The sequence below is a fragment of the Artemia sp. Qi Xiang Cuo genome, chromosome 14 (genome assembly GCF_049724085.1).
Source record: "Artemia sp. Qi Xiang Cuo chromosome 14, ASM4972408v1, whole genome shotgun sequence".
NCBI classification, from domain to species: Eukaryota; Metazoa; Arthropoda; class Branchiopoda; order Anostraca; family Artemiidae; genus Artemia; species Artemia sp. Qi Xiang Cuo.
In genome coordinates, this window is record NC_142807.1 from 52,732,873 (window position 1) to 52,745,932 (window position 13,060).

Sequence of the window (13,060 nt, forward strand, 5' to 3'; positions counted from 1 at the left end):
TATATATATATATATATATATATATATATATATATATATATATATATATATATATATATATATATATATATATATATATATATATATATATATATATATATATATATCATATATATATATATATATATATATATATATATATATATATATATATATATATATATATATATATATATATATATAATAATAATAATAGTATATAATATAATAATATAATATAATAATAATAGTAATTTAGTAAATAATCTTTCTTGATTTATGGAACTTGGTACAACCGGAGGAAATATGAAGGAACCACTGAAGGACATTAAATATCTTGAAATGTGTCAAGTTTTGAGTGTTCAAAAGACTTGGAACAAAAATAAGTTTAAAATGAAAGCCTTAGCGTAAAGCCATTTGTCCTTTTCTTTTGTATCCCATTGCGCTTTCTGCTGAATGTTTTCAAAATTATATTTTGCAAGATGTTATAGTGGCCTCTTATAATATTTGCAATATTATACCATTGCCATAAAAAGTAGCAAATTTCGAAAAAAAAAAATCTGACCCACTAATTGCAGCATGAAGTGAAAATTTCTGGTTGGGTTATATATATATATATATATATATATATATATATATATATATATATATATATATATATATATATATATATATATATATATATATATATATATATATATATATATATATATATATATATATATATATATATATATATATATATATATATATATATATATATATATATATATATATATATATATATATATATATATATATATATATATATATATATATATATATATATATATATATATATATATATATATATATAGTATATATATATATATATATATATATATATATATATATATATATATATATATATATATATATATATATATATATATATATATATATATATATATATATATATATATATATATGTATATACCCTCTTGGACTCTGAAGAAATCAGGTTGTCTAAAATAGTTTAAAATAAGCGGATTGTCTTAAATAATTGTCTAAAATTGTTTAAAGTAATTAGGTTGTCAAAAGTCACTCCCGATAATCGTTTTTAAAGCCAGCCCAGAAATACTTTCTCAGGCCGATTAAAAACCCTTGTTTTAGACTATATGGCATGCTGCTTTGTATTGTTCTTTTGTCTGTTTATAGAAACTTCGATAGCATAACGTTAATTGCTATCGCTGGAGTTTGTCTTGTGGGAGGGGGGGGGGGTGGAGTTAAGAGGCTAGCTAGGAGAAAGGCAGTTCTTACCGGCTTTTATCCGTGCTCAGGTTTAAAGTTGCTTATGAAATATTATTGATGGGGGTAGCGGGCACTGTTATTCCTTGCCCATGTGGCTATGATCATAGTTTATACTATATTTAGAGCTCCACAACTCAGCTACGGATTGCTTTGGGTACCCGACTGACTGACCGTATTTCGAATAGTAGGCTGTACGAAAAATGCGGTTCAATCCCGCTTTCTAGGAAAAGAAAGGTTGAGATGGCTAGGGCAAGTTCTGCTGCAGAAGGACGACGGATTGCCAAAGATTTTCCTTTTTGGCCAACTGTCCAGGGCTAAAGGGAAAGCAGGTCATCCCCGGTTGGGGTGGGAGGATGTCGTAAAGAAAGATTTAAGGGAAATTGGAACTTTTTGGGAGGGTTTAAAGAGCTTTGAATAGATTGGAATGGAGGAGGAGCGTGCGTAGTTGTGTTGGTCTCAGGCGGCTTGGTGCTGCGGTGAGTTGTTAGTAGTTAATACTACTAAATGCACCAGTCTAAGGGGTAGACACTAACAACCCCGATATCAGAAGATAACTATTTGCTTGTTTCTCCTGAATGGCATCATGTTTCATTATTTTTTGTTTGTTTTTTTATGACTCACAATCAAATTTCTCTTTTTACCTCCTTTTCTTTTAGTTCCCGAGGAACATCGCATAAAATTACAATATGAAAAAAACGACTTGGTTTTCCAGGGCTATTGCATTTTGAGTTCTGACGATTTAGTATTGCCCTTGCTTAAAATTTTCAGATTGCGTTGAATAAAAAACGCACGTATCTCTGTTTGAGTTGTGACTAACCTACGAAAAAAAAGGAATAAAGCATTCCCTTTTGTAACTGCAAGAATAGTTTAATGTCAACTGAAAAGCCTGTTAAAATTCTTTCAACGATTAAAAAAAAAAACAAAAAAAAAAAACAAACGATTACTGCACTGAAGCCTAAGAAAATAATCCATTTTAGAAATTTTCTATGCTTCAGCCAGGAATTATAATCAAATAAACATAAAAGGGGAATTATAATTTATGTATTTTAGGGGAGCGATTGCTGAAGGCCCATTCAGACAGGCAGAGATACATATTTGTTACGCTCGACTCTGAAGACAATGTTCGTAGCATGTCACACGATTATGAGAAGAAAGAATTCTAAACACAATATTGATGACTTTAAAAGTACGTTTCAATAGTAATATTTTTAGGGTCTAAATACTGTGCTCTCAAAACAATTTTTTATTCTGTTCATTTTTTTTTTAAATTTTTTTTAAAAGAGAAGTAATTAGTAATATAATAAAATGATGTATGCTCATTTCCCTATTTCTTTTTTCCTCCACTTACGGATTCACTCATCTTATGAGGTTTCTTCTCTCTACTCCTACACATGTAAAATGTATTTGTCTTTTTTTCTTCTTTTTTTTGACCCTGTTTTATTTTAACCTTTTTCTTATTAAGTGTCATTCGAACCTAGAAGAAACAAAATGACACATGCGTTTAGCATTTAGTATTAATTTTTTATACATTTCTTTCTATTTGTTATTTTTGTAACAGAATATCGGGGAGAGTGAAGCAGCTCTTAAAATTTTTGGACAGAATTTGAGATGGATTAAATTTTTTAGAAAAATAAAAGGAGATAATAGTATAACAATAGAAAAAGTAAGCAATAGAATAGTTAGCAATAATAAGCCATATTAAAAAAGTAAGCAATAGAAAAAAGTAACTGAAATAGAGAATAATTAATAGTTTAATTAAAAATTGGTAAAGTCCCAAATTAATATTTTAATATACAGACATACATTTAATTTGAACCTTGGCATAAAAATGCTATATCTTTATCTACTTTGTATCCACTGATAAAATGTCTGAATTTCATTTGCTGTTTCCCCATGCTATCTATAAAAACATTTGGATAACCTCAATTTTTTACTATATTGTTAGTTTTTTTTCTTCTTTTTTTGGGGGGGTGGGTGTTATTTTTTCTCATGGTGAATTTGTTGTTACTAGGATATTAATCAGATGTTTTAGATAGTATGCAAAGATCGCAAACTTGAACTTCATCGACTTTACTTACTTGTAAACAAGGCTGTATCCAGGGGGGGGGGGGGTTAGGGGGTTTGAACCCCCCCCCCCCCCAAAAAAAAAAAATATGTTTGTCTGACTCGTAAAAACGTAACAAAAATGGACATAAACAAATTTTGTGTGCGTTTTTTGAGGGTTTTTTTTGTGTGTAAAATCACCCGAAATTTTTTTTTTTGTAAAACCCCCTCCGAAAAAAATCCTGGGTACAGCCTTGCTTTTAGTATTAAAACCACAAGTAGTTTAGGTATTCTCAGTTGGAAAAAAAAACAAAGGTTCTGGTGATACGATAACTACGTAAAATTCGTTACATATCGCCGGAAACTTTTCTCTCGATGATTGGCCGGAGGTTTTGACAGGACCCCAATTTTGTTATTGTTGCTGGTTAACGCGTTACCAATGAAAAAGGGTCGTCATCTGGGCAAATATTCGGGACGCTTCTGTATCAGAAAAGAGTTCAGAGATTCGCTTCTTTAGTCGTTAAATGGTATCTAGACTATGCAAAAGTCTCCAGTTTTATGTAATGTTCAAAATTTAGTATAAAAATATTTTAATCTTCAAGACTAATTTTCTTTGGATGTAAAAGATTCTTTTGAATTATATAAAAAGAATGTCAGTAGTACTTTTTTTAGGTTTAACCAAGAAATGGTATCTAAGGGTTTCTGGACTTTTGGATTACAATTTTGAGGCTAATTCTGTATTGTACCCATTCGAATAAATAAAACTGTTAAGTAGCCTACATATTTCACAAATTATGACCCATCATACCTTGTTCTAACTAGAGTCAAGAAAAGAAATTTGCATGATCGAGGGCACAAAGCAGGACCCTGAGATGTACTATTGGTATTCGGTTTTTATAATTCATAAGTGTTTTAATTTTAAGAAAATTTCCAAAGGAAGTGCTGAGAATTTGGTTTCAATAATGCCTACCGCCCAAAATTCATGTTATGACGTCGCTTTGTCTTTTTGCATGACGTAATGTACCGTTTTTGTCAAACTGTATCTTTAATTACCTTCACTGGCGTCCTTAGTGTGTAAGATTTGTTGATGTTTGTGTGTTTTTTTAGGAAATCGCGTAATTTTAAGGAGTAAATCGTCTTCATTCCTGATACGAGTTATAATAAGAGGTGCGAAGTTTTGTGCCTCTTATTTGAAATAACTATTTTTATTAAAACACTTGTTATGTAACACAACAAATGTTATATTCGCAATCGAAATTCGATTTTAATGCTGAGTTGTGAAATCACTGCATTTTTACGAAATTTAGTCGCAGTCCCTTTGTGTAAAGAAAGAAAACGATCAAAAATGTGGTTTTTTAAGGTCAAACGGAATACTGAAAAAACACCAAGCGATTATTTCGAGAGGATAACAGCCTCTCTTCTTCAGCGCGAACAAAATAGTGTCATGGCAAATGCCAAAGAAAAAAAAACAACCATACAAACGCAGAAAGTCAATGTGAAAAATAAAAACAAATGAAAAAACAAAAAATTAACAGATAAAATTCAATTAAAGGCAAAAATTACAAGAATTAAAACCAAATACATAACAACCACAAAGCAAGACCCGCGATTTGCCAAAATCCAAAGTCCCTGTGACTCTCCGTGTTTACGAGTTTCTACGTTTTCTTGAATCACGCATCTTAGATTAAGAACACGCTTTATTATGTGCACGACAATATAGTTGTGGTAATTATTATTAGCATTTTTTTAGGAACAAAACTACAAGAATTTCTTATTTTTGCAGAAAAATATTACCAAAACCGAGTTTACACTAATCACGGCAGTACTGTATTTCTACTATTATTGGTATTTCTAAGGAATAAAACCCCAAAAATTCTTTCTTTTTATTGAAAAAATATTACGAAAAACCGAGTTTATGCTAAGCACAACGATATAGTTTTGGTAATTATTTACATTTTAAAGAAACTGTAAGATTTTTTTTTTGTGTGCAGAATGGCATTCCTAAGATCAAGTTTATATTAACCACGGCAATATAACATTTCTAATATTATTGGTAGTTTTAGGGTAATTTTTTGGTAATTTTAGTGGGTTTTTCATGTCTTTAGAGTGCCTACTGCTAATACTTATATTTTGAAGTATTTTGGTTTTGAATAAATATATTAATCATATTAATTTAGGAATAACACCAGAAACATTGTTTCATTTTGCAGAAATATATTACCAAGAACTGAATTATTCGAAGCACGGCAACATAGTGCGGATAATATTTTAAGAATATTTAGGAACCAAACTAGAAGTTTTCTCTTTTTTTGCAGAAAGATATTTCAACCCGGTTGTTCACGCTGAAGCCACTTTGGATGCAAATGCCCATTTAAGTGATTCAACAAGTTCTGGCGGGTCAAGTCACTCCCCAAATAAGCAACAATTGAGTTCATAAAATGGCTTTTCTGTGATTAAAACCTAAGTTAAAAACTGGCTGTGTCAGCTAGCCAAGGGAGAAGTGACCAAGCTTCAGCTAGTGAAAAAATATACTTTGTTTTTAGTTTATAATATATTGATGACTCATTAATGGAAAGGGGACTTGGTTTGTTTTCTATTCTTCTGTTTCTTCAACAAAAGCACGCCTTAGAATTCGTAGCTACAAACGATACTAACATAGACGAGGACCTGCCTTACATGAGTTTGCGCCAATATTGTGTTTGTTGGGTTTTGGGCTGTGTTCTAGTTATTGCCAATTATTTGGCTAATAAACGTTTTAATTCACTCACATAGGTTGTGTCTGTGAACGTTTTTATTCTTATTATTAAGCCGTTTGAATATTCAAAAGGCGTTAATTAATTTTGTGAGTTGTGCTCTTGAGAAAATTAAGCACATGTGTGTTTGAATCTCTATTTCTGTTTTTTTTTTTTTTTTTTTGTCGTCTTTTCTTTCTTTTGTTTCGTTCTGGTCAAATTTTAAGAGTATTTGTTTATATTTTTGGCTTTTAATAGTTTTTCATTTTGTTTATGTACTGAATTTGAAATGATGGTAGAATAATCACAATATGATTGTAAATTTTATGCATGTTTTGAATGGGGTTTGGTTTATTGTCTCTTCCAAGTCATCCATTCATTATTTTAATTATAATAAATTTCATATATATCTTATTCAAAGAGCTTAATGAATGACAATTTAATGATCTTAGGTTAAATGAACTTTACATAAATAAAACAGTTAACTGGGTCGTATCCTTTATCTAGATAGAAATATTAAGTAAATATTGGCCTTCTAGAGAAAAGGCTTTAAGCAGGAAAGATCCTAGTCAAACTGGGCTGGAGATTTAGTGTGTGGAAAGCAAGTTTGATAACCGCTATATACCCTTGTAATTAGATTTATGCAATTACGAATCTAACTTAATTATATAATTCCAAATATAATAAGATATAACAGATTTTGATTTTTAATCATAATCCAAAAGATTTGAAGTTTGAAAACTTTGGAAGTTCCGAATAAAATTGGAAGCTTAGATATTTCTGGCTATTCCAATTTTTATTCTTACAAGGTTTTGGGAATAATCATTTCCCATCTGTAAATCTTTTTATAAATATTAATGGGGTTGATTCAAAAATATTTATGCGTTTTTTTGTAAAATTTGGAGATGATTTTTTTTTTTTCATTCTCGAGTGACTTTTCCTATGTGGGATTTTGTGAAAAATCAAAAGCTCGAAATAAAATTGGAAGTTGAGATAATTTAACTAATTTATTTTTCTTTTTTAAATTGCTTATGTACAAGGTTATAAAAATAATAATTTACTAGTTTTTCAAAATTTGAAGGTTCTGAGTGGAGACAAGAGTATTGAAGTCCTAGGTGATAATTGAAATGGTAGTCTTAGCAAAAATTGCCAAAGATTGTAGGTGTAGTAGATATTTTAATATTCTTGATCTTTAAGAAAACTGTTACTTGGCCGACAACTTTTCTTTAGCTATTAAGGAGATTCTGGGTGCAGACACATCTCTAGGACGGTGAGCTTCTGAGCATGTTTGCTCCCCCCCCCCCTCTCTCAGGGACAGAAACATGATTTTCGTTACTTTCATAATTATTTATTTGCTGTTTATTGGCCTATTGCTATCTTTATTAATAGGTTTGTCACCTCTCCCGATTAAAATTCTGACTAGATACTTGACTAAATCCAAAATTTTGAGTGTATCCAAGAAAAAAAATCTTTGGCACTCCAGAAATTCAAATTTAAAATTCTGATGAGTGTGTAGCAGGTGTTGAATTCTTCTTTTTCACGATTTTTTTTGGATACTGGTGCTATAATCGTTAACGGTAATATTTGAAGTTAAACCTGTGTTTGTCGGGCGAAAAGGGGGCAGAGGGATCTGTTCGCTGGTCTGAAATTAGCAAGGGCGATCATTGACCCCAACTTGCAGTTTAACTTTATTATTCTAAAGTATTGCATTTTTTTTGGCAAGTGAGACCCACACAGCGCATTAAATTAAATTAAACGTGTCAACTCAAACGCGCATCTGAAAATTAAACGCGTTGTCGGCCTTGAATCAGTTTCCGATGAGTTGTGGAAATCATTGAATCAGTAACAAGCAAAACCATGTGTCGTTTTCTTAGGGAGGGGAGGGGAGGGTAAATGTTTTTTTTTAGCTTCTGTTGTGTGTTTAGAAGTTGGCCTTCCACATTTATTTCTTTTTTTAATTAAAAGATATACTACAAGACCATTCTTTATTCAAACACAAAAAAAACTTTGGTTAAAGTCTGGCGGATTTCCAATCCGACTGAAAGCCTTTAAAATCTTTAAGCATAAGAGTCTAGAGGTATACCCCATGTATGACCACCATTTGTTATTAGATGTGAAACATTTGACAGGAGAAAGAAGCAATCCTATTTATGTTTAATTTATAATGTTTAGGCTGAAGTCAACATTACAATGGATAAACACTAACTCTAATATGTAATAATGATAATATTATAACAATAATATAATAATATTATATAATAATATAATATTAATAAATATAAAATGAATAAACGCTAACTCTTGTTGGTTTTATATGATCGTTTTTCATATTTTATTGTATATTGTCCGTTTTATTTTCTTTTTGGGGCCAAGTTTATAAACTCGGGGTTTCTGTATGAAGGCTAATCAAATTACTCTGAATAGGGTAGAAGTTAGGGGTAGTTTATTTGTACATGTTTTAGTATAGGACCTGGAATTTGATTATATTGTTTAGACACATAAATATTAACAATAATATAAAAAATTAGAGTTCAGTCAAACATATCGTGGGTGAGTGTGCTCACAGCAACCTCGAATTTCTCTTGCTGAATTCTCTTCCCTCTGTAGGGTTTTGGTATGGTATTTTTCTGTAGTCATACAGTTATAATGTTTCAATGTAGGACGACAGTTATACCATCATTCGATAGCTGAAATTGATTTTTATTCATCTACTGAGTCGTATTTTTGAAATTCAGTGAATATTTTCTAGGCTGAAAAATATGTTGAAAATTCATTGAAAAGAGAAATTCTTTTCTCATTTTTTAAATAATTTTAGATGACTCTAAGAAACTTTATAAAGTAATGTTGTAATTCTGGCTCGATAAAAGGATAGCTCTGAAACTAACAAATATAATCATATCCGCAAACAATCCTTCGTTGTTAGATACACCGGCAGGATGGTTGCAAAAGTCATTTATTTCACAGGGGATTTCTTAACAAATTTCTTACCGAAATTCGTTTATTACCGATTACCGCTTCTCATCGATTTCTTAACGAAAAACCTTATCTGCTGGCAAAATGTTTTAGAAACTAAATATTTGTCATGTATAAGCTAGATACGTATGTTTTTCCTATTAAGGTAAGAGGTTTTGCAAAACAGATAGATATTTTTGCTTGTTATTAGGAATGTATTGATCCTCCGAAGGTAAAAGCATGTGTAAAAAAAACTTTTGGGTTGCATATACCACTGGAGTTAACCCGTCTAACTGAATCTAATCATACAGAAAAGAAAGACTAAAATACTATAAATGACAAATAATACTATAACTCACAAGGAAATACGAACAAAAACGCAACATAAATAACATAACAATGTTCACTGATTACAAATCGGGGGGGGGGGGGAGGTAAAAGCATGTGTAGGTATTGACCCTCCGAAGGGAAAAGCATGTGTAAAAAAAAGCGTTGGGGTTGCATATACCACTAGAGCATACCTGAGAAAGTCGGTTAGCTTTCTAATGGAAAGCTATACCGCTTTCTGGTTTACTTGTGTTGGGTTTAATCTAATTGTAATCTAATCTAATTGTATTTAAAGGAAGGACCTAACCCAATGTTAATAAAAATGACGCAGAGCTAAGCTATCCTGCATACCAAAGAAGTTTTTTTTGGCTTTGTTAGGGGGAGTTTGGTTATTGTCAAATTGATATGCAAATTATAGCTTAAAATATTCTAAAACCCCTCTGCTTTCTTTTAAACCAACTTTTAGAATCAGTTAACTCTCTGTTTCGATAATTCTGATACAAACTGTAAACCAACAGAGTATGGATAACTTATAATAAGAGTGGAAACTGGTGTTAGTGTCGACAAAAAGACTATTAATCCCATCTAGTGTTTGGCGCCACTTAGCATTTTTTCATGCTTTATAATTGTTTTCCTGTCAGGAATTGAGATCAAACTCTTTTTTTACTACCGTAGTTTTACCGATTATACTAATTAAATTAATTATTCTTATTATTACACTGAAAAAAAAAAAATGCCAAATGTCACCTTGTAACTGGTTTGTGTATAAGCCATTATTTCTAGCAACAGTGAAAAACTTATACGTGCTATTACTTTTGGAGGGTTGTATTCATGGTTGCCACCCAAGTAAATTTTCTGGTACCGATAGAGTAGGTACCACACCATATTTGCCCAAAAAGATACCATAGACTATACCGAAATAGAAGTTATACACAATATCACCAGTAAATATACATTCAGCATCGAAAGAAAAATTCAATCTGTCTGAATAAATACATACAATAGTCCACAAGAAATGTGTCATTGCTCGTAAAAAAAGGTACCACAAATATTACATTAATTTAATGGGTGGCAACCCTGGTTGTTTGTTGCGAGTGTTTCTTTTTTTAAAATTTTGCGTCCGTTTGTTAAGTTGCCTTATAGTTAAATGCTGATTGTTTGTTTACTAAGCAATAATTAGAATAGTGGCCTTTATTTTTCACTTCTAGGTTAATTAATTGCTTTTGTCTTGATTTGACGATTAAATCTTTTTTTTTTTGGGGGGGGGGGGGGCTAGTCTCAAGTTTAAAGTTAACAATATTGAGTTCCTTTTTCTTTCTTTAATTGTGAAAACATCATGTCATTGAAGTAATTTTAATTGTTAACATATGGCTGGTTATGAAAGTAAAACTCACAATGTTTTTAATTGGTTGCTTGATTTTCGGTTGCATATATAAAAAAAAAATAGTTAAGAGATTAATGTGATAAAAAAAAAATAGTTAAGAGATTAATGTGATAAAAAAAAATAGTTAAGAGATTTAATATCACTTGATCTAGCATCTGAACGATCATGGGATGAACATATCCACAATAAAATTAAGTTCTGAGAACATATTTTATTTTCCTAAAATGTCGATTCCTAAAATAGTAAAAGATAACCCATAAATTTTCAGATTTCAAACCGAGATTTAGCAGAAGAAATAGATTAGATCCCTAAAAAAAATGGTGGTGGCATTTTCAGTACCTGGGAAAGAAAATTAAATATCTGGGTAAACAGAAGGAAAAAATAGCTTAAGACGCCTTTTTTAGCGGGGGGGGGGGCGTTAATTTTTTTTTTTATTTAAGCGTAAATGCTCATCCTTTCGTCTTGCCAGTATTTTAATTGCCGCTTCACCACCTGAGTTGATTAAAACAAAAATTATCTAGACGACTCAGCACTGAATGTCTTTATTAGTATGTCGTTACATCCAAAAATTTTCACTCACAATTTTTATTTGGGAATTGAGCTTTAAATGTGTAATCGGCAAAAAAAAAAAAAAAAAAAAGGCAGCATCCCTCTTCCCTGTACAGTTCATCCCTCTGTACAGTTCAGAAGCCAAGTCAATCAACTCAACTTTTGATATTTTAGTTCCAAAACCAGTTATGGACTCTTAAACTTTTGTATTTTTGAACATATTCTGTGAAAATAAGAAGTGCTTCCAAAGAATAAAAAAATAAACAATGTATTTTTCAATTATTTTGAAAGGTACATATTTTGTGCTCTTCTCAGGAATAAAAAAGCATGTATAATGTTATATATATATATATATATATATATGTATAACATATCGTTTTTTGAATTGTTGGATCTATTCTAGCGTAAAGGGGAAAGCATAATTAAGACCCTTAGAATTAAGAAGAAATTTTAGCTTAAAAAGTTTATTTGAAGGTTTAAAGTAATTGCAGAAATCAAATGTAAAACATTGTATTAAACTTGTAACTTTGAAAAAAGTGCAAATCTATACTACGACTGTGCCTGAAAAATGTCTGATACAGAGATAATGTCGAGGATTGTGTTTTTCACGGGAGACAGGGATCGTTGAAAAGGGGAAGAGGGAAAGAAGTGATTGTATCCCTCTTAGTAATGAGTCATTCAGAAGCCAAATTAATTTCAGTTTTTTTTTTAAATAGTCCATAGTACGCTATGGACTTTTTAGTTGTTATGTTTTTATGTAAATTCTCTATAGGTGGAGACTAACGCTATGAAAAGGAAATAGCTTGGGTTTAGAGCATTAAATAATTTTTTGGATATCCAAAATGAAATTGATTTAAGCATTTCCTCCATGTTGGCAAATATTTAAAACATCCTCGAAAATTTTCCCTCATTATGACATATTCAAATATAAAAAAAAAGTATAAAAACAATTTATATTCATCCCTGAAACAGCAACAAAAACTTAATGGCACTAGCATTTAATTTAAGCATTTCCTCCATATTGGCAAATACTTAAAAACTCGAAAATTTTCCCTCATTATGACATTATATTCAAATAAAAAAAAGTATAAAAACAATATATATTAATCCCTGAAACAACAGCAAAAACTTAATGGCACATTTAAATGGCACTATTAATAGCACATTTAATTTCACCTGCATGAAAAGTTTTCTTGGTACCCATACTGAAATAGGCTTAAAAGCAACTTTCCGTTTTAACCATGTAGGTAAGGGGAATATAAACTTGAAATCCTAAATCTATTCCAAATACATGGTGTCCCCTGTATAAGAGCAAATAAATTTCAGGTCAATCAGAACCGATAAGCACCTTTGGTTTTATTCAGGATATTAATAAAAGAGTTTAAGTTAATTAAAATTTTCAAAATATGTTTTTGAGATCAGTGATAACAACTTGTGTAGCTTATGTTGTAAACAACGTTAATAATGTTTAAACGAATGAAGAATTTTTTTTTGGAGAGAAAGAGATCAAAAGAAGGTAAAAATGTATTTTTAGGCCGCTATTTTTTCTGGAGGAGTGGGGAACTTATTCTATCAATGTTAAGGGTGGGGCTTAAATGGTGTGCTAAACTTTTTGTCTACTTGGGGAAAAAAATTATCATTAATTTTTTTTTTCTGGTAAAACCATTAAAAACCCGTTATCGTTAAAACTTTTCCAAAACCGTTAAAGATTGTTGTTTTTTACTGGCTCAACAAAGTTATTTAGTGGAATCGTTTTTTCCGCAAACTAGTTCATTTTGTCGTGTCTGAACTCGTTTAAAATGCG

At 30.6% G+C, this 13,060-nt stretch overlaps 1 protein-coding gene across 7 annotated transcripts in view; it reads left to right on the plus strand.

The window, feature by feature from the left end:
• Positions 1–11,322, plus strand: part of NfI (Nuclear factor I) — a 166,178-nt gene extending 154,856 nt beyond the window's left edge. For 6 of the 7 annotated variants that reach the window (XM_089100365.1, XM_089100370.1, XM_089100371.1 and 3 more), the window contains one exon: positions 5,628–11,322. In XM_089100365.1, coding sequence (XP_088956491.1) covers positions 5,628–5,749 — 122 coding nt within the window. In that variant the 3' untranslated portion in view covers positions 5,750–11,322. Of the gene's footprint in view, positions 1–2,319; positions 2,456–5,627 lie in introns of all 7 variants that reach the window. The other variant, XM_089100368.1, reaches the window with a different exon arrangement.
• The last annotated feature ends 1,738 nt before the right edge of the window (positions 11,323–13,060 follow it).